This window comes from Wyeomyia smithii, chromosome 1 (assembly GCF_029784165.1).
Source record: "Wyeomyia smithii strain HCP4-BCI-WySm-NY-G18 chromosome 1, ASM2978416v1, whole genome shotgun sequence".
Taxonomy (NCBI): domain Eukaryota; kingdom Metazoa; phylum Arthropoda; class Insecta; order Diptera; family Culicidae; genus Wyeomyia; species Wyeomyia smithii.
This window is the reverse complement of record NC_073694.1, coordinates 92,086,439-92,109,527: the sequence shown is the minus strand read 5'-3', so window position 1 is coordinate 92,109,527 and position 23,089 is coordinate 92,086,439. Positions and strand designations below refer to the sequence as shown.

Below are 23,089 nucleotides of genomic sequence, written 5' to 3'. Positions count from 1 at the left end.
TTCTAGCCAGGAACTCTGTAGTTCTTCGCTCAACGGTCCGTCCCAATCAGTTTTTTGTTTCCAAAGTTGCTGCAAGAATATTTTGGCCTGCACGACGACTGGACCAATCAGTCCAAGAGTGTCAAACAGACGGGCAGCATCAGCCAAAACTATTCGTTTTGTGATTGGGGGGTTGTTGTTCCAGTTGGGAAAACGAAACAGGAAACTATCAGATCTCGGTTCCCAGAGCAATCCCAAGGTTTTTACGTGTGAGCTGGACGAATCTAACTCCAGCATGATTCGTTCGTCAAGCAAATGATTTGGAAGCTCGGCTAATAACCTACGTTCATTAGAAGCCCACTTCCGCAAGCTGAATCCTCTTGAGCAGGGTGGCCACTCATTTTACATTTTCGTGTTCCCGCATTTTTTCCGACTTTTTCCCGCATGATTGCAAGAAATTCCCGATTGTCAAAAACGGTAACTAGGTTATGTTATATCGACGGTTGAACATCAATTTTTGAACCTTGAATTGGAAGTAATAGCGCATATCACTTCTACCGAATTTGCTCGGGACATTCTACACAAACAGTTGACTAGTTACATAAAATACACTATCTGCTTATTTTCCGTGAGCGATTTGTTCGTCGATAATCGAATCTATCTCTGTCTTGCAACATTATTTCTCTCCGTTTTGATGCAACGTTTCCCGACGGCTTTAATCGTGTGTGATGTGTGTTGGAAGATACTGTGTAAGTGTAGCTCACCCGTTTGCGTTTTTAAATTTTGAAAAGTCACAAACCAATTATTATTTTGCATATTTTATATCCATAGAGTAGTGTAGTTAACCAACAGCAATTTTACACCAATGCACCATATTTTGACGAGAACTTGTTTGTTTTGTTTGTAAGTTGTGTATGTAATAACTTAATCCGTGTGACTAATTTATGTAAATTGTAAACTGTTAATCGTAGTTGTCCTGAGGACGAGGAAATATATCCTTGAAACGTCGGCTTTGACATAATAAAACGTGTTTTAAAGAAACCCGTGATCGAAATTGCCAATCATTGAACCCATTAGCTATTTTGTGCATTCATTATGTTTGTCTATCTGTCTTCTTAAAATATGATATAAGCACCGTTTTTATTTAACGCATAACAGCCTATTAGGGGAACAACAAGAAACAAAACAGCACTTTGCGTACAAATTTTTTTTCCGTTTTTAAAATCGGAAAAAGTCATGGGAAGGGTGAACATAAAACTACTTAACCTAAGAGTCAAAAATATTTTGATTGAATTGATTATTTAGGGAACAAAACTTGTGACATGGATTTGCGTTTTTTTTCCCAAACTAAAGATGTTATTTCACGTTCAGGAAAAATACTGCGATTTAACTGTATTTCGTTTATCACGCATAACATAGATTCAAAACTTTTTAGAAGTGAATTCTCAACTTTTTCAGCATTCTGATTTGATAGTCCATTAAAGTTTCATCTCTCTGGTCATCTGCCAACATCTTCAACTTGTTTGCATCCAGCGCTCAAAATGGTCAACTTTGCCGAAAACATCGCACCAATCAAACAAATCGTTCTAGTTTCGAATAAATTTTTCAGAAATTTTAACTTCTTCCGTGTTCAAATAATCAACGTTGAAACATTTGGCGACTTATAATTCAAAAAATAAGCTTTTTGAGATATTCAATCAATTTTTTAAATAGAACTACCATCGACAGCTTTGCCGGAAACATCACACCAATCAAGCTAATTATTTTGGCTTTTAGAATATTCAAAGTATTTTTGTTTATTAGCCACAGATTTAGCAGCCAACTGTTTAGTGCACGGGCGATTGCAGGGCTAGCGCCACGATCCTGCAGACACTAAAGCCTGTATCAGACTAACCGTTGTAGCGGTCAACCGCTACCGTTCCGTTCTTTTTCGACCAATCAGAACACAGCGGTCGACCGTCGCTTGTTGTTGTTGCAAAAAAAAGAATTATTTCTATTTTTGCCGCCAACCGTTCCCAACGGTTGGCGACTGCTGTCATTGCCATGGCGAAGGCAAACGTGCCTTTTCACACCTACACAAATTCACATTTAGAGACATGTCAAATAAAAATGTGTGCTTCTCTTTTTGGCACACACGACAGCCAGTCAAAACATTGATAGCACCGGCAACGCTGGTTGGCGATGTCAATTTTCGACCAACGCACACTGGCAAAAATGAATCCAAATTCCCACTAATTAAAAGCCGCTGGGTTGGATACCTTAAATATAGCATTTCTTATGTAAAATTGGTCAACAAATTGATTGGCGATGGTTTCATTTTGGACAGGGCACGGGAAATGGTCTTTTTCGCCTCTTTTCACCCTATTTTTGCGTATTTTTGGAAATATAGACCCTTTCCCGTGCCCTGCACAGAATGAAAATATCACCTATCGATTTATTGGCTAATTTTACATAAGAAATGCTATATTTAAGGTATCCAGCCCAGCGACTTTTAATTAGTGGGAATTTGGATTCATTTTTGCCAGTGTGCATTGGTCGAAAATTGACATCGCCAACCAGCGTTGCCGGTGCTATCAATGTTTTGACTGGCTGTCGTGTGTGCCAAAAAGAGAAACACACATTCTTATTTGACATGTCTCTAAATGTGAATTTGTGTAGGTGTGAAAAGGCACGTTTGCCTTCGCCATGGCAATGACAGCAGTCGCCAACCGTTGGGAACGGTTGGCGGCAAAAATAGAAATAATTCTATTTTTTACAACAACAACAAGCGACGGTCGACCGCTGTGCTCTGATTGGTCGAAAAGGAACGGAACGGTAACGGTCTACCGCTATAACGGTTAGCCTGATACAGGCTTAACAGTCTCTCTCGAGCCGAGACACGAACCTACGACGACTGACTAGTTAGGCCAGCATCGTACCCTAATATCAGTTGCAAAACAAAAAGCATGTAAAAAGTCGTATGAAGCAACAAATAAAATAAATAAAATGTTTTCTTGAAAAACATCGCAAACGGAAAACATCGCTAAGAACATTTCTGATTGAATTTACATCAAAACTAGTTTTTTTACAGTCAAATTTTGTAATTTACATAAACAATATGAATATTTCAAATATGTACAAAAATTAGTTTTTCAAAAAATTCCAAAATAATGTTTGCTCTATTTTGTGGCAAGTTTTTAATGTTTTTTCAATTAACTGCTTCGCATAGCAAGTTCATCCCAAACCCAAAATTTCACTAGCATTGAGTTTCTAAGCGGAAATGGTAGCTAGTTTCGCTAGAGTTCACCAAATATTTCTTCAAAAAGACTAGCTGAAATAAAAATCTATTAGAATAACTTGAGAATCAGAACTGTGTGCCACTTATTTTATCCTCAATTTGTTTATTCAAATAACTACTAATAACTAGTAATGTTAGTAAGATTGCACAGTGAAACTTATTTTGCATTGCTCTTAGAAAATGAAACAGTTTCTATTGTACATATGAGAATTTATGATTGATTCTCTCACTAAAACGTTTTCTCGATAAACTAGCAACTTCTATTCTCAGAATCCGGACCGGTTTTCGACCCCGGTTTCAATTGCTTTACCATCTTGAGAAGTCCCTCAGAGTCATTCAATTTCGACGTGTTTTTCGTCCTATTCTGGCAACGGGTAAGTAACTGGCTGCCTCTGCCAGCTTAAGTTTTTGGTATAGGTTCGTGGTTATGAAACAATATTCCGAACAAGAGTCCAACAATGCTCGAGCAAATTGAACATTGCCATAAGAATCGAAAACATGCACTACAGCGGTTGATGATAAAACTTGACGAGATGGCGTGTAAATATTTACAGATAAAGCATTGCTGTAATCTACGGGTGTACGCTTTGCAATATGTGGTGGGTGGTTGGTTCATTGCATGTTTGTGTGTGCGATTGGGAGTGAATCCGTGAAGGGTGTGGATGTGGTCTGGTGCTGTGTCTGCATGTGTGAAGTGTTCGCGGTTGGCGGTCTGCTCTGCGCGTTAGAGACGTTCAAATTGCTCATCGACGATGACGTTATCATTGCTCCACCGTTTGTTGGTCCATTGTGTAGAAGCGTGTGATGTTTCTGCTTGCAGTGGTTACAGAAACCCTTTGAACAGAACCGAACCAAGTGCGATGGAGACAAACAATTTAAACATAAACCGCAACGCTTAACCTTCTCGTACCGTTCCGCAACCTTCAATTTCAGGAACCGTTGACATTTAAGTGCTGAGTGCATATCATCTCCACAAAATGGACAACGACCATTAGTTTGCACTGATGTTTGAGTATGGCTAACCGTATGTTTTGATCGTCTAATCTCAAGTTGGGGTTTTGTGGGTGCAATAGATTGCAAAACACTACACTGGTTTTGCAAAAACTCGATCAGTTCATCGTAAGTGGGAACCTCCTTCGAACTGTGATGAGACTCCCAATGTCGTAAGGTTGCTGAATCTAGCCGACAGCAAATCATATATACGAGTATCGTATCCCAGTTCGATGTATCTTCGCCAATCTTGTTCAGCATTTGTAAGGCTCACTAAAATTCACTAATAAGATGACTAAGAGCATCGTAGCTCTTCCTTTTTATCGGTTCCTCAGCAAATAAAGCATCCAAATGAGCCTTGACGATAAGTTTTTTGTTCTCGAAGCGTTTTTGAAGTAGATCCCAAGCAATTTGATAATTCGCAGCTGATAACTCAATTGTTCCGATTTCTTGAAGAGCTTCACCCACGAGAGTCGAGCGAAGATATGTAAATTTATCTATGTCGGTCAGCTGATCGTTGCGATGTATGAGACTCTGAAACATATCCCGAAACGTGACCCACTCACGAATTCGGCCACCAAACGTAGGCAGTTTAATTTCTGGAAGCTTCTCCTTCGACGAGACACCTTGCACAGCCGGTGCTAATGCGGGAGGTTGTTGAAACTATGGCGGATCCAACCGCTGAAGCCACTCTTTCCACGATGGCGAATGTTCACTTTTACCGCTATTGTTCACTATAGGTCACTATGCCAACACGTGGCACACCTTCCAACGGTCCTCCGGTCCACACTATCCGTCTCGAAGAACCAGAAACTACCTGGAAGAACCAGAAACTACCTGGAGGACCGTGGTAGGAAATGTCACTGAGCCGCTTCTACTTCACTCGCACTATTTGTTTGATTGCGCTTATCGCGCCAGTTCTGCCGATCAAGCAGTTAAATGTCACCGACGCACAACTACCGTCAACCCGGAACGAATTTCGGTGCAAAAAGTGTTAGTCCAAATTTTAACTGAGAATACCGAACTATATTTCCAACTATTTTATTAGACAAAAAAGAAAGTGATCTAGCTTCAAGTAAGGTTTATTCGCTACTGACTATTTCTTGCTATACTGGACGATAGTAAGTCTTAGTGGTGAGTTCAATAAGCCGATCGTACCCGAATTCTACCTACGATAACGATCGGGATCAAGTGAAACAGTGATAAGGCTATACGGGTGTGTAAGTGGGAGATAAAACTTATCGTGTTTGTGGATCACGTGTGGTTGCCAGTATGGTGGCCCTAACATCCACCTTCAGCTCCCACAGTTTGCGCATTACCAGTTTCGCCATGACGATAATTGTGGCAAGCAGGCCCAGCGGGTCGAAGAGGCTGGCGATCTGTGACAGGATGATGCGCTTTGTGGGCTGAAAGCTCTTAAAGGGTTGATACTAAAACGTGAACTCGTCGCTACACGGCTGCAAGTGGATTCCGAGGGCCTTGATTGTGTCGCTGCCGTGGAGTTCGATGGGGATTTTCACTTCGAGGTCAGCTTCTGGTACACCTTCCAAAGCGGATGAGTGGTTCGGTGCCCATTTGCGGAGGTGAAAAACTCCCGTTGAAAAAAATTCGGATAATTGTTGTCGCAATTGCCGTGCCTCCTTTGGGGAATCCGCGCCGGTCAAAATAACATCGACGTAAATTCCCATTGATGCCTTCTCGAATGTATCAGGATCACTTTCAGTAATATTACTTAACAATTGCTGGACACATTTTGTAGCTAAGTCGGACGCAGATTTGGTGCCATATGTAACGGTGTTTAGAGTGTACTCGCCGACGTCGTTCAACCACCATAGTATACGCTGATAGTTGCAATCTGTTGCAGCCACTTCCACAATACGATACATTTGTCGAACATCTTCTGTGAGGGCGATGACCGGGGTGCGAAAACGTAGCAAAATGTTAACAAGCGAATCTTGTAAAACTGGTCCAGTCATTAGCACGTCGTTTAATGATTTGCCGCTAGCCGTTTTGGACGAAGCATCAAATACGACGTGACATTTTGTAGTCGAGCTGGTTTCCTTCAGTACGCAATGATGAGAAAGGTAGACAGCCCCTTTTGGGGCTGAAATTTCAGCAAGACTCATAAGGCCAGCGTCTAAATATTCCTTTAGAAAGGCGTGGTAATTAACCTTTAATTGAGGGGATTTTTTCTACTTTTTCTCGATGTGTTCGAGCCGGTTCAACGCAATGTCACGAGATGCACCAAGGGTATTAGGATTTTCGCGAAACAGAAGTCGAACTTCAACACGGCCAGCCAGATCACTAGTAGTGTTGCTCGAAGTGTGCTTCACATTTTCGTTCCTCTTCGCTGAGATGCTGGCTAGGGTTCACATAATCCTCATTTTCGAAAAACGTTTGCAGTTGTTGGGAGAGTGTTTCGTTGTGGGAAGTGATTAGGCAGGTGGGAGAGTTCCAGTACGACTTGAACTGCCTTGCAGAACGGTCGCATTTTACCAACAGCTCGAGGCTTGTCTTAGACTACCGAGAGATATTGGAAATTTTCCGCTTTCAACAGGTAATCTTTTTTAAAGAGCATTTGTTGAATTGCAAAGTATTGAATTTGTTTTTAACGTTTAACGAGTGATTAATGTGTAAATTTTTGCTGACAAAATTCGTGAAAAGTGGAAGTGAAGCGAATTTTGTCCTGAAATGCCAGGACGAACCAAAAAAGCTCGCTTTGATGCGGCTACGAGGAAACGTGAGGCTTCTCCTCCGAGTGATTCTGAAAGCAATAGGTATGAAATTCTTTCTACTATAGGGGATCAAAAATTTGAAGCTTCTCATTCTGAGCAAAATGCTGGTATGAAGAAAGCTAAAGTTCCACCTAATGTGGTAATAGTTGCAAATTTTAAAGCTTTTCGTTCAAAACTTTCATCATTTCTTTCTGATGTGAAAGTTATTTTTCAAATTGGCCGCCGAGGCGAAATTCGTATTTTGGCCGAATCTTTTGAAGGCCATAAACATCTATTACAGTATTTGACTGAAAAGATGTACAAGTTTTATACCTATGATGCCAAAAACGAAAGACCGGTTAAGGCTGTTTTGGAAGGTCTTTCAAATGACTAAACTATTGATGAAATTAAAGATTGTTTGACAGAATTACTTGGTTTTTCCCCAATCAAGTAATTTTGATGAAACGTAAATCAAATGCAAATACAGTCAAACCTCCATGTTCTAGGAGTCGATATTTTCCTATACTCGATGATATTTTCAGTCCCTTCGATTTCCCATAAAAACTCACCACCAGTAGTCGATATTTCTATTACTCGATGCCTCCTTCGCTCGATGGTCCCGGATGGTAACTATGTTAGTTGGTTTGGTTTCTATGAGCCGATGTTGTTTTCAAATTCCAAGTTCTTCTGGTGTGAAAGAGTGACTGGAATCTCAATTCTCGCAGAAGATGAAGAAAACTGAGAAATGAAGGAATAATGTGCTGACTGTTGTTGAAATGTGATAGGCTAGATCGAATTTTGATGATTTTTGTTAGCGAAACTAGACGAAACAACAATCTCTAGGGCAATAATACTGGAAGCTCTACAGCTAGCAAAAAATCTTGCTTCAACATTATCTAACTAAATTTATGATCCAGCAAGAAATCATTTAATAGCCGAGGCAAATAACCTGAAAGTTTCTCTAATAAAGAAATATTATCAAATGCTCACAACTCTTATTTTTCTCATTTTAACATTTGCAAATTTTGACACTTGCTATCAAAAAATGTTAGATTTTTAGTATAAAAAATCAACAAACTTATAAAAATGCCCTCACTTCTTATACATATTTTTAACTTTTGCTATAAAAGGAAAAGTTACTTTTACATGGTATATTTTTTCTGCAATTTAACTATCTATAACATTGTCGATTACAGTATTTCAATAAAACATGTCATTTTTTAGTATATTATATTCTACACATTGACATTTTTGAATTATTTTTTCGGAATTGTGACTTTAAATGATCAACCAATATCATAGAATAAAAACTCTATCAATATCAAACAAATTCGCAGCTATATCGGAAACAATCGGTCCGGATCGATTCGGGAAGCAACACCTGTTGCTACTAAAAATGGAATAATATCTTGAGTTTAAAATGGCAAAAAATAGTGTACACAGCTTTTTGCAATCTATTGTATGAATAATTGACGTCTTCAAAAATTCTATGAGTCGATATTTCCTTGAGTCGATGATCCCTTCGATATCGATTCCTGGAGGTTTCACTGTATTAATAATACTGGAATACACCAGGAAAATTACTTGGTACATTTTGTTCCTACCAAAGTAAGTAATTTAAAATTTTTAGAAGAAGCACGTGTTTTATTCAATGTGCGAATAAAGTAGGAAAATTTTAAAGCCTAACATTAAACTAAAAAGGAACCCCAACTATATAGTTCACAGGTTCGATAGAATTGATGTTGCCGGAGGTGGAGTTGCAATAGTTATCCACCGTCGAATAAAACATCGTGTTATGCCCCATATTGAAACGAAGGTTATTGAAAGTTTTGGAATTGAAATTGAAATAGGTATTGGTATTTTATTTATAGCCGCAGTGTATTTACCTTCTCAATGCACTGGTGAGCAGCAAAATCGTTTCAAGGGAGATTTACAAAAACTCACGAGAAATAAATCTATGTTTTTATCATCGGTGATTTTATTGCAAAACATCGATCGTGGAATAATGCACAAAGCAATTTCAATGGAAAAATATTGCTTAACGATTGCTCGGCTGGGTTTTATTTAGTTCTATTTCCAAATGCTCCTACATGTTTTTCTTCTGTTAGGAAACCATCCACAATTGATTTGGTATTAACAAATCAAAGTCATTCATGCAGTGATTTGTTAACTCATGCTGATTTTGATTTTTCCATATCCCGTGAAACTATTATAAATTCCACTAGGTCTGTGTTTAATTATCACGAGGCCAATTGGGATTAATATCGTACCACGATCGAAGAAAACTTGAATTGTGATATTGTTTTACAAAACAGTGCTGATATTGACGGAACATTGGATGATTTGTGCAGTTCAATACTCAATGCTCTAAACTTATCAGTTCCTAAGGCTAGAGTGAAATTTAATACACCAATCATTGACAATGAGCTTCAACTTCTTTTACGTTTGAATAACATACGGAGACGTCAATATCAAAGAACTCGTGATCCTGCTTTGAAAGTTATTTTTAAAGATTTACAAATGAAAATCAAATATAGATTCACTTTCTTGCGAAATGAAAATTTCATGAGAGAAGTTGAACAACTAAAACCATATTCCAAACCTTTCTGGAAGCTTTCTAAGGTTCTTAAGAAACCTTCAAAGCCCATTCCAGTCCTCAAAGATGGTGACCACATATTCCTTACGAATGAACAAAAAGCTCAAAAATTTGCTCAGCAGTTCGAAAGTGTTAATTTTTGCCTTTCTCCTAGAAAGGTATAGCAATCACTGGAAAAACCAAAGGTATAAAAGTGCTCCAAAGGGTCGAATCTCGTATATCAATCGACTTAGTTTGACGAGCTGAGCATTTTCTGTATGTGTGAGTGTGTATGTGTGTGTGTATGTGTGTGTATGTAACGCTCTCTCAATCTCACTCGATTTTCTCAGAGATGGCTGGACCGATCTTCATGAAATTAATTGCAAATGAGAGGTCTAGTTGCCCCATAAGACCCTATTAAATTTGATTGCAATCGGATTTTTAGTTTAGAGGTTATGTTCAAAAATGTGAAAATCACGAAACATCATTATCTCAGAAACTACTCAACCGATTTTAACAAAATTGGATTTAAATGAACGAGCTACTTAAAAACCCTAAACTTTTGAGTTTCATGAAGATTGAACGTGTGGTTCAGAAGTTATTCAAAGAAACGTGTTCTGGAGAGTGTTTAATCTCACTCATGTTTCTCAGAGATGGCTGAACCGATTTCCACAAAATCAGTGTCATTTGGAAGGTCTAGTTACCCCATAAGACCCTATTGATTTTTTTCTGCAATCAGACTATTACTTTGCCTGTTATGTTTAAGAATGTGAAATCCAGCTTTGAAAAGAAACATATTCCGAAGACTACTTAAACTCACTCACTTTTCTCAGTGATGGCTGGACCGATTTCAATGAAATTATATGCAAATGAAAGTTCTAGTTGCCCCATAAGACCCTATTTAATTTCGTTGTGATTGGATTTTTATTTTAGAGGTTATGTTTAAAAATGTAAAAATCACGAAACATCAAAACTCAGAAACCACACAACCGATTTCAATATAATTGGTATCAAATGAACGGGCTATCTTAAAAACCCTTACCTTTTGAAATTTATATAGATTGAACTTGTGGTTCAAAAGTCATGAAAAGCAACGTCTTCTGAATACTGTTCAATTTCACTCATGTTTCTCAGAGATGGCTGGACCTATTGCCACAAAATCAGTGTCATATGAAAGGTCTAGTTACCCCATAAGACCCTATTGTTTTTTTTTTTGCAATCGGAATATTACTTTGCCTGTTATGTTTAAAAATGTGAAATCTAGCTATGAAAAGAAACATATTCGAAGAATACATAAACTCACTCACTTTTCTCAGAGATGGCTGAACCGATTTTCACGAAATTAGTGTTAAATGAAAGGTCTAGCTGACTCATAACACCCTATTGAATTTAACTGTAATCGAACTGTAACTTCGTCTGTAATGTACCGAATTGTGAAAATCACGAAACTTCATTATCTCAGAAAGTACACAACCGATTTGATCAATAGTATTATCAGATGAACGGGCTAGCTAAGGGTTAACTGATGAATTATGATTTAACACGTAGTTTCAAAGTTTGGCTGCCCTATACGTTCCCATTTCATTTGATCATAATCGAACTAAGCAACCGTTATGTATTAAATTGTTAATAAAGGGAGATGTTTTGTGATGAATTAATTATTCACTAATATTTATGTAGAATTTTTATTGTGTGTTCTGCCACAAACGGTGACATATCAACACTCTTACATGTATTTTAAGCTTTGTTTCATTAAAAGATTGTAATTGCTTCCGCAGTTGAGTCGAGAGTGTTCATAATTTCAATTTGAACGTATTGAGTCCTATTAAAAATGAAGTATTACAAAAGTATGATCAGATCACCACTCAAGAATTTCTTCTTTAAGAGGTACTGGAAACATATTTGATTGAAATACGAATTATTATCAAGAACTTTAAAAACATGAAAGCTCCAGGAGATGATGAGATTTTTTATATCCTCCTCAAATTTATTGGTGAGAATTTTTAACAGATGCTTTGAATTAGCATATTTTTCCTCAAAATGGAAAAATGCCAAAGTCACTCCAATTTTAAAACTTGAAAAATATCCAGCTGAAGCATCAAGTTATCGTCCAATTAGTTTACTCTCTTCTATAAGCACATATCAATGAAAATTAAATTTTTGCAAATGAGCAGTTTGGATTTCGCCACGGGCATTCGACTTGTTGCGCCCACAGTGCGGCCCGACGGTGTAAGCGCCGACGGCAAGACGGAATGTACCCTCTGATTGGCAGCTGCCTGACAGCGAGATTTGAACAATAGGGAGGAAGATAAACAACCAGTTTTCATTAGTGAGTGAGAAAGTTTAGAGATTTCCAAATTTATATTGCGAATTATTAGTGCAAATTAAAATTAAAACACATTAGTTTGCAAAGCAGAAGTAGTTCGGAAGACATAGTTAATAGTAGTCGAAGATTTATTCACCTCGACCGCAGCACCTGTTGTATGTAACCTGAAAAGAAGAGATTAAAATAGAAAAAAAACCCAAACGATCGATTCGAATAGCAGGCAAAAACAGTGCGCTGAGATAGGCAATTTGGAAGATCGCAAATTGGTAGAGGAACTTGTGGCGTGCAAGAAGGAAAATATAGGCGAAACTATTTATTGTAAGATTTAGAAAATATTTAAAACGGAAACTAAAAATAACACTAATGGTCAAACTTCTGTAAATAAATTCTCTTCTAGTTTGAGCTGTGCAAATCAACACTGCTGCAAAAAAGTGGTTCGATTCTATCCGAACATTCTCAAAAATAAATAAATAGAGAAACGGATCAGAAGTCTTTCAAATCACCATGAGTGAATCTGCCGAGCCAGGTCTGGACCTCACGCAAACACCGTGCGCAGCATGTGGCGAGATTTCGACATCCAATGAGGGGATGGTTGGGTGCGACGGTTGCGAATCTTGGTACCACAACCGCTGTCACGAAACATCAAAACTCAGAAACCACACAACCGATTTCAATATAATTGGTATCAAATGAACGGGCTATCTTAAAAACCCTTACCTTTTGAAATTTATATAGATTGAACTTGTGGTTCAAAAGTCATGAAAAGCAACGTCTTCTGAATACTGTTCAATTTCACTCATGTTTCTCAGAGATGGCTGGACCTATTGCCACAAAATCAGTGTCATATGAAAGGTCTAGTTACCCCATAAGACCCTATTGTTTTTTTTTTGCAATCGGAATATTACTTTGCCTGTTATGTTTAAAAATGTGAAATCTAGCTATGAAAAGAAACATATTCGAAGAATACATAAACTCACTCACTTTTCTCAGAGATGGCTGAACCGATTTTCACGAAATTAGTGTTAAATGAAAGGTCTAGCTGACTCATAACACCCTATTGAATTTAACTGTAATCGAACTGTAACTTCGTCTGTAATGTACCGAATTGTGAAAATCACGAAACTTCATTATCTCAGAAAGTACACAACCGATTTGATCAATAGTATTATCAGATGAACGGGCTAGCTAAGGGTTAACTGATGAATTATGATTTAACACGTAGTTTCAAAGTTTGGCTGCCCTATACGTTCCCATTTCATTTGATCATAATCGAACTAAGCAACCGTTATGTATTAAATTGTTAATAAAGGGAGATGTTTTGTGATGAATTAATTATTCACTAATATTTATGTAGAATTTTTATTGTGTGTTCTGCCACAAACGGTGACATATCAACACTCTTACATGTATTTTAAGCGTTGTTTCATTAAAAGATTGTAATTGCTTCCGCAGTTGAGTCGAGAGTGTTCATAATTTCAATTTGAACGTATTGAGTCCTATTAAAAATGAAGTATTACAAAAGTATGATCAGATCACCACTCAAGAATTTCTTCTTTAAGAGGTACTGGAAACATATTTGATTGAAATACGAATTATTATCAAGAACTTTAAAAACATGAAAGCTCCAGGAGATGATGAGATTTTTTATATCCTCCTCAAATTTATTGGTGAGAATTTTTAACAGATGCTTTGAATTAGCATATTTTTCCTCAAAATGGAAAAATGCCAAAGTCACTCCAATTTTAAAACTTGAAAAATATCCAGCTGAAGCATCAAGTTATCGTCCAATTAGTTTACTCTCTTCTATAAGCACATATCAATGAAAATTAAATTTTTGCAAATGAGCAGTTTGGATTTCGCCACGGGCATTCGACTTGTTGCGCCCACAGTGCGGCCCGACGGTGTAAGCGCCGACGGCAAGACGGAATGTACCCTCTGATTGGCAGCTGCCTGACAGCGAGATTTGAACAATAGGGAGGAAGATAAACAACCAGTTTTCATTAGTGAGTGAGAAAGTTTAGAGATTTCCAAATTTATATTGCGAATTATTAGTGCAAATTAAAATTAAAACACATTAGTTTGCAAAGCAGAAGTAGTTCGGAAGACATAGTTAATAGTAGTCGAAGATTTATTCACCTCGACCGCAGCACCTGTTGTATGTAACCTGAAAAAAAGAGATTAAAATAGAAAAAAACCCAAACGATCGATTCGAATAGCAGGCAAAAACAGTGCGCTGAGATAGGCAATTTGGAAGATCGCAAATTGGTAGAGGAACTTGTGGCGTGCAAGAAGGAAAATATAGGCGAAACTATTTATTGTAAGATTTAGAAAATATTTAAAACGGAAACTAAAAATAACACTAATGGTCAAACTTCTGTAAATAAATTCTCTTCTAGTTTGAGCTGTGCAAATCAACACTGCTGCAAAAAAGTGGTTCGATTCTATCCGAACATTCTCAAAAATAAATAAATAGAGAAACGGATCAGAAGTCTTTCAAATCACCATGAGTGAATCTGCCGAGCCAGGTCTGGACCTCACGCAAACACCGTGCGCAGCATGTGGCGAGATTTCGACATCCAATGAGGGGATGGTTGGGTGCGACGGTTGCGAATCTTGGTACCACAACCGCTGTGTGGGTATTGTCGACGAGACTAAGTTGGATAAAAGATGGTTCTGCACGGCTGAGTCCTGCAAAGCACTTGCTCTGAAATACAGGAAGGAGAAGGAAATCAAAAGGGGCAAGGGTAGCGGTAAGAAAAATCCCGAAATCGCCAAATCCGTGGAACAACAGCTGAAGGAGATGGAGGAAAATCGAAAACGGCTGGAACAAGAAATGGAAGCGGAGGCGGTGCTAAAGAGGAAAGAAAGGGAGATTAAGCGAGCTCTGGAACAGAAGCGACTGTTGCTCGAACAGCAACTTCGTGAGGAGGAAGAAGAAGAGGAATATGCTCGCCAGGAACGAGTTTTAATGGAGAGAAGGATGCAGGCTCGGCGAATGAAAGAACGACATGAGGAGTTCCGGAACGAGATGGCAAGCCTAGACGAAGAGATGCAAAAGCTGAATGCGGCTGGGAAAAAGGTCGAATCGTTGTCTTCGGTCGTTCCAATACCAAGCAGTTCCGGAAATCCGTTGAAGATACCGAAAGCCTTTGGAAAACAACAGTCCACCGAGCAAAACGAAAACGACGAAGAAGATGCCTCCAGTGAAGACGAAAGTTCCAGTGAAGAAGAAGAAGACGAAAACGGCGAAGATGCAGAGGAAGAAAAGCCTGAAAAGATCAAGCCGAAGGACAAAACAGACCAAACGAACCGAAATAGGCAGGGGCAGCAGCGATCGGGGCCGACTAAAGCTCAACTGGCGGCGAGAAGTGGGGTCACTAAGAAACTTCCCTCTTTCTCAGGAAAACCGGAGGAATGGCCGCTGTTTTACAGTTCGTTCCAAGCTTCCAACGAAGCGTGCGGATTCAGCGACGTTGAGAACCTAGTTCGACTTCAAGAATGCTTGAAGGGTCCAGCCTTGGAAATGGTACGTGGACAATTACTTCTCCCGAAATCGGTCCCAAAAGTCGTCGAGAAGTTGCGCATTTTGTACGGTCGGCCGGAACAACTTCTGCAATGCCATCTTGAGAAGGTTCGGAAGTTAGAGTCGCCGAAGGCGGGAAAACTGGCCAGCTTCGTTCCCTTTGGGACCGCAGTGGAGCAGCTTTGCGAGCATCTGGAAGCAGCTGAGCTGAAGCAGCATCTGGTGAATCCACTACTGATTCAGGACTTAGTTGATAAACTTCCCGACAACGACAAGCGTGAGTGGGTGCGCTACAAACGTGGCAAAAAGTGGGTGACACTACGGACCTTCACCAATTTTATTTCGGAAATTGTTGCGGAGGCCTGCGAAGCAAACGTGTGCCTGGACTACAAGCCGCTGAGCAAACCCGTTGCGGAAGTTCAGCTAGGAAAAGGAAGAGTCAAAGAGAAAGGTGCGGTCTACAACCATGGCGAGTACACGAGTGGGGCCGGCAACGAAGAGCGGAAGAAGCAAAAGCCATGCAGGGTGTGTGAGCGCACGGATCATCGATTACGGTACTGTGAAGACTTCAAGAAGCTGCCGTATGTTGATAGGAAGAGGATAGTTGATCGTTTCAAGCTTTGCCAGGTGTGCCTCAACGATCACGGAACTGCCCAGTGCAAGTTTAAACTGCGATGCAACGTCGGTGAGTGCAGAGAAGCCCACAATCCTCTCCTACATCCGGTGCAAGGCGTAGTGAGCGCTCATATTCGGGCCGACAATGTAACGTTTTTCCGGATGATTCCCGTGAACCTTCATTGCGGCGAACGGACCGTTACAGTTTTGGCGTTCCTAGACGAGGGAGCATCAGTTACGCTAGTGGAGAAAAGCTTGGTGGACCGGCTGGGAGCTGTCGGCGTCGCGGAGAAGCTCACGATTAAATGGACTGCCGATATCGCACGAGTGGAGAAGGAGTCCCGGCGGCTGAACCTCTGGGTGTCGGCGTTAGATGCGGATGAAAAGCTTCTACTGAAAACCGTGCGTACAGTTGGGAAATTGATGCTGCCACAACAAAAACTGGATGCTGAAGAACTTTTGGACCAGTACGCCTACATGCGCGGACTACCTATCCCGTCGTACAACGGACGGCCGGAAATACTTATCGGGTTGAACAACATCCACACGTTCGCCCCGATTGAGGCGAAGATTGGTTCAGTAGCGGATCCGATTGCAGTGCGATGTAAACTCGGCTGGACAGTTTACGGCCCGAGGCAAACAAATACTGCTGAAGCGAGTGGAGCCTACCTAGGTGTGCATCAAGACGTCACCAACGAAACCCTGTACGACCTCCTTAAATCCCACTACGCGTTGGAGGAATCAGTGGTAAGCGTGCCGCGAGAATCTGTTGAAGACGAAAGAGCGCGGAAGATATTAGAGCTAACCACCAAACGAATCGGGGATCGCTTCGAGACTGGACTTCTTTGGAACACAGATGATCCGACGTTTCCCGACAGCTATCCGATGGCCTTGAAAAGGATGAAGCAGCTGGAGAAGAGGCTGCTGAAGGACTTGAAACTACGTCAAAACGTCCACCGACAAATCGAAGAGTACCTGGAGAAGGGGTACGCTCACGTGGCAACGGCGGAAGAACTCGCCAACACGGAAACCGGTAAAGTGTGGTATCTTCCCTTAAACGTTGTCCGGGACCCAAAAAAACCTGAGAAGGTACGGCTCATTTGGGATGCTGCAGCTGCAGTACACGGGGTGTCCCTCAATTCAAAATTGCTGAAGGGACCAGACATGCTTGTACCTCTGATGTCCATTTTAATCGGTTTTCGAGAGCGCAGAATCGCTTTTGGTGGTGATGTGCGTGAAATGTATCACCAGCTCAAAATGATCGTTCAAGATAAGCGCTTTTTACGATTCCTCTTCCGCAAAAACCCTCAAGATCCTCCAAGTGTCTATATCATGGATGTTGCCACCTTTGGGTCGACAAGTTCTCCTTGTTCAGCCCAGTTTGTGAAGAACCGGAATGCGGAGGAGTTCGCCGGAAAATATCCGGAAGCAGCGGCGGCAATAATACATCGCCATTACGTCGACGATTACTTCGACAGCGTCGATACTGTTGAAGAAGCCATAGATCGAGCGAAGCAGGTGCGGTACATTCATCAACGAGGTGGGTTCGAGATTCGTAATTGGGTGTCTAACTCTCCTGAAGTGCTACAGAGTCTAGGTGAGCGAAGTTCACTTACGTCGGTCCACTTCACCCAGGATAAAACGACGATGCAGGAACGCGTGCTGGGAATTCAGTGGAACCAGGCCGGTGATGAATTTTCCTTCTCCACACAGCTTCGTGACGAGCTTCTTCCTTATTTGCATGGAGACAAACGACCTACTAAACGAACAGTACTCAGCTGCGTCATGAGCTTTTTCGATCCGCTGGGCATGCTTTCACCATTCACCATTCACGGGAAGATCCTTGTCCAACATCTATGGCGAAGCGGCTGTGACTGGGACGAAGAGATTGGGAGCGACTGCTGGGACATGTGGAAGCGTTGGATAGGCTTGTTGTCGGACGTAGAGAACATTCGCGTCCCCCGTTGCTATCTCGGAGACGTTTTATCTTCTAAGGTCGAATCGATTGAACTGCATGTCTTCACCGATGCCAGCGAACATGCATACGGATGTGTCGCGTACTTGCGTGTCGTAGTCGAAGGAGTGGTGCGGTGCAGTCTGGTCATGTCTCGGTCCAAGGTAGCCCCGCTGAAACGCCAATCGATCCCCCGGCTGGAGCTGATGGCCGCTGTCTTGGGTGCACGGTTGAGTGAAACTATCTTCACAACGCACACTCTCAAAATCGACCAGTGTTATTTCTGGACAGACTCCAGAACTGTGGGCAGTTGGATCCGCTCGGATCAGCACAAATTCAAACAATTTGTCGCATTTAGGATCGGAGAAATTCTGGAGCTGACACGGGCACCAGATTGGCGGTGGATCTCAACAAAGCTCAACATAGCCGATGTTTTGACCAAATGGAGTCGAGACCCGATTCTGCAAAGCGATAGTGAATGGTTCACTGGCCCTTCTTTCCTGTACCAGTCAAAAGATCAATGGCCGATTACCGACACGCAGATTGATGATACGATCGAGGAAGCAAGAGGGTCTGTAATGTTTCACGAAGTGATCACAGACAAAAGATGTTCCCGGTGGACTACGTTGTTAAGGGAAACAGCATACGCATTGCGCTTCATAAGCAACTGCTTTCGCAGGAAAAATAGCGTACCGATCATCACGACGAAGGCGACAGAGAAGCAACTGCAGCTGATCAAAGCTCGGCGTTCTTCGGTCCAAAAACCCCTTAGCCAGGAGGAATTAGCGAAGGCCGAGATCGTTCTGTGGAAACAAGCGCAGTTCGATGAGTTTCCAGACGAAATGAGTGTACTGATGACGAACCTTAAACTAAAGCCGGGACAGGAACCCGAAAAGATAGATAAATCCAGTAGCATCTACAAGCTCACACCAATCCTGGATCAGGACGGTGTTCTGCGAATGGGCGGTCGAATGGAAACGTCGACTGACATACCGTTCGATAAGAGATTTCCCATCATCTTACCGCGGAAGCATGGGCTGACCGGGAAATTGATTCAATTTTATCATGCGAACTTCGGACACGCTAATAAGGAGACCGTGGTAAACGAGCTTCGCCAGCGATTCTGGATCCCAAATATCCGAAGTGCGATTTCTCAGATAACGCGACAGTGCACTTGGTGCAAAGTGCATCGATGTCTACCAGTTGCTCCGCGGATGAGTCCGCTTCCGATACAGCGAACAACGCCTTATCTTCGGCCATTTAGTGCGGTGGGCATAGACTATTTGGGTCCCGTCGAAGTCGTCATTGGCCGGAAAAAGGTAAAAAGGTGGGTCGCAGTCTTCACCTGTCTTGCCATACGCGCAGTGCATCTCGAAGTCGTCCATACACTCACTACACAATCCTGCATGATGGCCATCCGAAGGTTCAGCAAAGCGCACGGAGCACCGGCAGAAATCTTCTCGGACAATGCTACGTGCTTCCGAGGTACTGCCAACGAGATGCGGAAAATCCACTACGAATGTGCAGAGGCTATAGGTAGTGTAACGACAGCATGGCATTTCAATCCACCAGCAACGCCGCACATGGGCGGAATATGGGAGCGAATGGTGCGGTCAGTGAAGGAAAGCTTGAAGGCGTTGGACGATGGACGAACCCTCACGGATGAAGTGCTGCTAACGGTTCTAGCGGAGACGGAAGATGCAATCAACTCTCGACCGCTGACGTACATGCCTCAAGAGCCAGGCAATGAAGAAGCGATCACCCCGAACCATTTTCTCCGGGGAACGGTCACAATAGCGGACATGAGAGTAGATAGTTCCATCAATGCTGCAGAAGCTCTGCGAGATGCCTACAAGCGGTCCCAAGACGTAGCTAACCGGACTTGGGAAAGGTGGACCAAGGAATATTTGCCCACCATTAACAAGCGGACGAAGTGGTTCGACGATCAGAAGCCGTTGGAAGTGAACGATTTGGTGTTCATCGTCGACGGGAAAAACCGGAAGTGCTGGACCAGAGGTATCGTTGAACAGGTGTTTAGCGGAACGGACGGGCGGATCAGGCAAGCGAACGTCAGAACGGCCGGAGGAGTATTCCGTCGTGCAGTAGCAAACTTGGCGGTGCTCGAGGTACGTGACGGTAAATCCGGGACTTCTTGAGGACCCACCGGATGTTACGGGCTGGGGTATGTTGCGCCCACAGTGCGGCCCGACGGTGTAAGCGCCGACGGCAAGACGGAATGTACCCTCTGATTGGCAGCTGCCTGACAGCGAGATTTGAACAATAGGGAGGAAGATAAACAACCAGTTTTCATTAGTGAGTGAGAAAGTTTAGAGATTTCCAAATTTATATTGCGAATTATTAGTGCAAATTAAAATTAAAACACATTAGTTTGCAAAGCAGAAGTAGTTCGGAAGACATAGTTAATAGTAGTCGAAGATTTATTCACCTCGACCACAGCACCTGTTGTATGTAACCTGAAAAGAAGAGATTAAAATAGAAAAAAACCCAAACGATCGATTCGAATAGCAGGCAAAAACAGTGCGCTGAGATAGGCAATTTGGAAGATCGCAAATTGGTAGAGGAACTTGTGGCGTGCAAGAAGGAAAATATAGGCGAAACTATTTATTGTAAGATTTAGAAAATATTTAAAACGGAAACTAAAAATAACACTAATGGTCAAACTTCTGTAAATAAATTCTCTTCTAGTTTGAGCTGTGCAAATCAACACTGCTGCAAAAAAGTGGTTCGATTCTATCCGAACACGACTATTTATCAGTTACTTAGAGTAACAAATATGATTCGTACTAATAAATCTGAAGGTTACTCCACTGGAGCTGCTCTTCTAGACAAAGAAAAAGCACTTGACAGTGTTTGGCATAAAGGTTTGATAGCTAAAATGTTCAGTTTCCGTTTTCCTCTTTACATCACGAAAATGATACAAAGTTGCTTGACTGACCGCACTCTTCAGATTAACTATTTGAATAGTAAATCTGATAGATTGCCTGTTAGAGCTGGTGTACCTCAAGAAAGTATCTTGGGCCCAGTCTTATTTAATATTTTTACTTCTGAACTTCCTGATTTACCACCAGGATGTGAGAAATCTCTGTTTTGTGACGATACAAGCATTTCCGTAAAAGGAAAAAGCCTTCGTGTCATATGCAGTAGGCTGCAAAAAAGTCTAGATATATTTTCTTTATATTCGCAGAAATGAATGATTTCTCCTAATACATCAAAAACACTATTAATTATTTTTCCCCATAAATCAAGAGTTTTTTTTCTCAAACCCACCAATAATCATGTTGTTAACATGAACGGTGCAATCCTAAATTGGTCTGACCAAGTTAAATATTTAGGGCTAATTTATGATAAAAATCTTACCTTCAAGGAGCACATTGAGAATATCCAAACAGAGTGCAATCAATATATATATATATATATATATATATATATATATATATATATATATATATATATATATATATATATATATATATATATATATATATATATATATATATATATATATATATATATATATATATATATATATATATATATATATATATATATATATATATATATATATATATATATATTTGTATCCTCCTATCAACAGAAATTCTAGACTTTGTCTCAAGAATAAGCTGTTAATTTACAAACAAATATTTAGACAGCAATGTTATATGCAGTCCCCATCTGGACAAGTTGTTGTACAACCAGAAAGAAGATGCTTCAAAGGATTTAAAACAAACTTTTGAAAATAATATTGAAGGGTCCTCGCTGGTTTAGCACGAATGAACTACACAGGCTTACTTATGTGGAAACAATAGAAAATATGTCAAACCAATTTATCAATAGGTTCCAACGAAAATCGTTGCAATCCTCAATTACAACGATTAGCTCACTTCATAGTCAGTAAGATAGGTGTAAGATTAGATAAAGGTTCAATTTTAAATTTCTTTTTTTTTATTGACTAGTAGGTTTACAATTTCCCTACAATTCACTAATATTCACTTAACTGCGGAAGCAATTACAATCTTTCAACGAAATAAAGCTTAAAATATATGTAGTAGTGTTGATATGCTACCGTTTGTGGCAGAACACACAATAAAAATACTGAATAAATATTAGTAAATAATTATTTCATCACAAAACATCCCCCCTATTAAAAAAGAAAAAAAAGTAGGAGGGTGGTATTCAAGACACGACCGCATGACGTTGACTACCGTGTTCTTATAAAAAAAAAAAATATTCCATTGAAGCAAATAGTAGAGGGAATTGCAACGCTTCTTTTACAAAACTTCTGTAACAAAATTTCGAGGCACCAAAAGGTATCAGTTGCCGATTATTCTCGTTTACTGGTTAGTCCGTCCAGAACTCCAGCCATTTTAGTATTTTGCAGTAGCCATTTATTACTAACAGCCACCAGCATCACGGGTGAAACCGGCACGAGATGACCGGTACTATTTTGTTTTTCCTCCTTTTAGCTGCTAACACCGAGCGTTCGTATGTATCCGGTACGGTTTAATAATGAAACTGATGGGGTGAAATGTTCGAACAATACGTTTTATACCAAGGCTTCGTCAGATAATTAGAAAGAAGGAGGGGCTACAAAGATAATGGAATGGTAGAGACAAATGTTTATTGAAAGCAGCGCCGGCCGCTGTCGTATTATTAACAGCAACACAAACATGCATTTTTGCAAGGTTTTTTCCGCTAGCAGCAGCATTTGGTAAAACAGAAAATTCAATTAGCCGCATCTGTACCAAAATTTCGAGGCACCAAAAGGTGCCAGTTGCCGATTATATTGTTGTTTTTTGGTTAGTCCGTCCAGAATTCCAGCCATTTAAGTGTTTTGCAGTAGCCATTTACTACTAAAAGCCACCAGCATAACGGGTGAAACCGGCACGAGCTGACCGGTACTATTTTGTTTTTCCTCCTTTCAGCTGCTAACACCTAGCGCTGTCGTGAAATTAACATCAACATAAACATGCATTTTTGCAAGGTTTTTTCCGCTAGCAGCAGCAATTGTAAAACATAAAATTCAACTAACCGCTTCTATTATAAAACTGCGAGGCACCAAAAGGTGCCAGTTGCCGATTTCTTGTTTACTGGTTTCCGTCCAGAATTCCAGCC

The 23,089-nt window shown here is 40.6% G+C and overlaps 2 protein-coding genes across 2 annotated transcripts; one reads left to right on the top strand and one right to left on the bottom strand.

Annotated features, from left to right (window-relative positions):
• Window positions 1-5,676: 5,676 nt before the first annotated feature.
• Window positions 5,677-6,372, bottom strand: LOC129716930 (uncharacterized). The gene has a single exon (XM_055666774.1). The coding sequence runs from the start codon at window positions 6,370-6,372 to the stop codon at window positions 5,677-5,679; it is 696 nt and encodes a 231-aa protein (XP_055522749.1).
• Window positions 6,373-16,422: 10,050 nt separating this feature from the next.
• Window positions 16,423-20,109, top strand: LOC129716929 (uncharacterized). Its single transcript, XM_055666773.1, has one exon. The coding sequence runs from the start codon at window positions 16,423-16,425 to the stop codon at window positions 20,107-20,109; it is 3,687 nt and encodes a 1,228-aa protein (XP_055522748.1).
• Window positions 20,110-23,089: the final 2,980 nt, after the last annotated feature.

Excerpts from the sequence above, each read along its gene's own strand:
- LOC129716929 (XM_055666773.1), top strand. The coding sequence starts at position 16,423 with ATGCTGCCACAACAAAAACTGGATGCTGAAGAACTTTTGGACCAGTAC.
- LOC129716930 (XM_055666774.1), bottom strand. The coding sequence starts at position 6,372 with ATGAGTCTTGCTGAAATTTCAGCCCCAAAAGGGGCTGTCTACCTTTCT.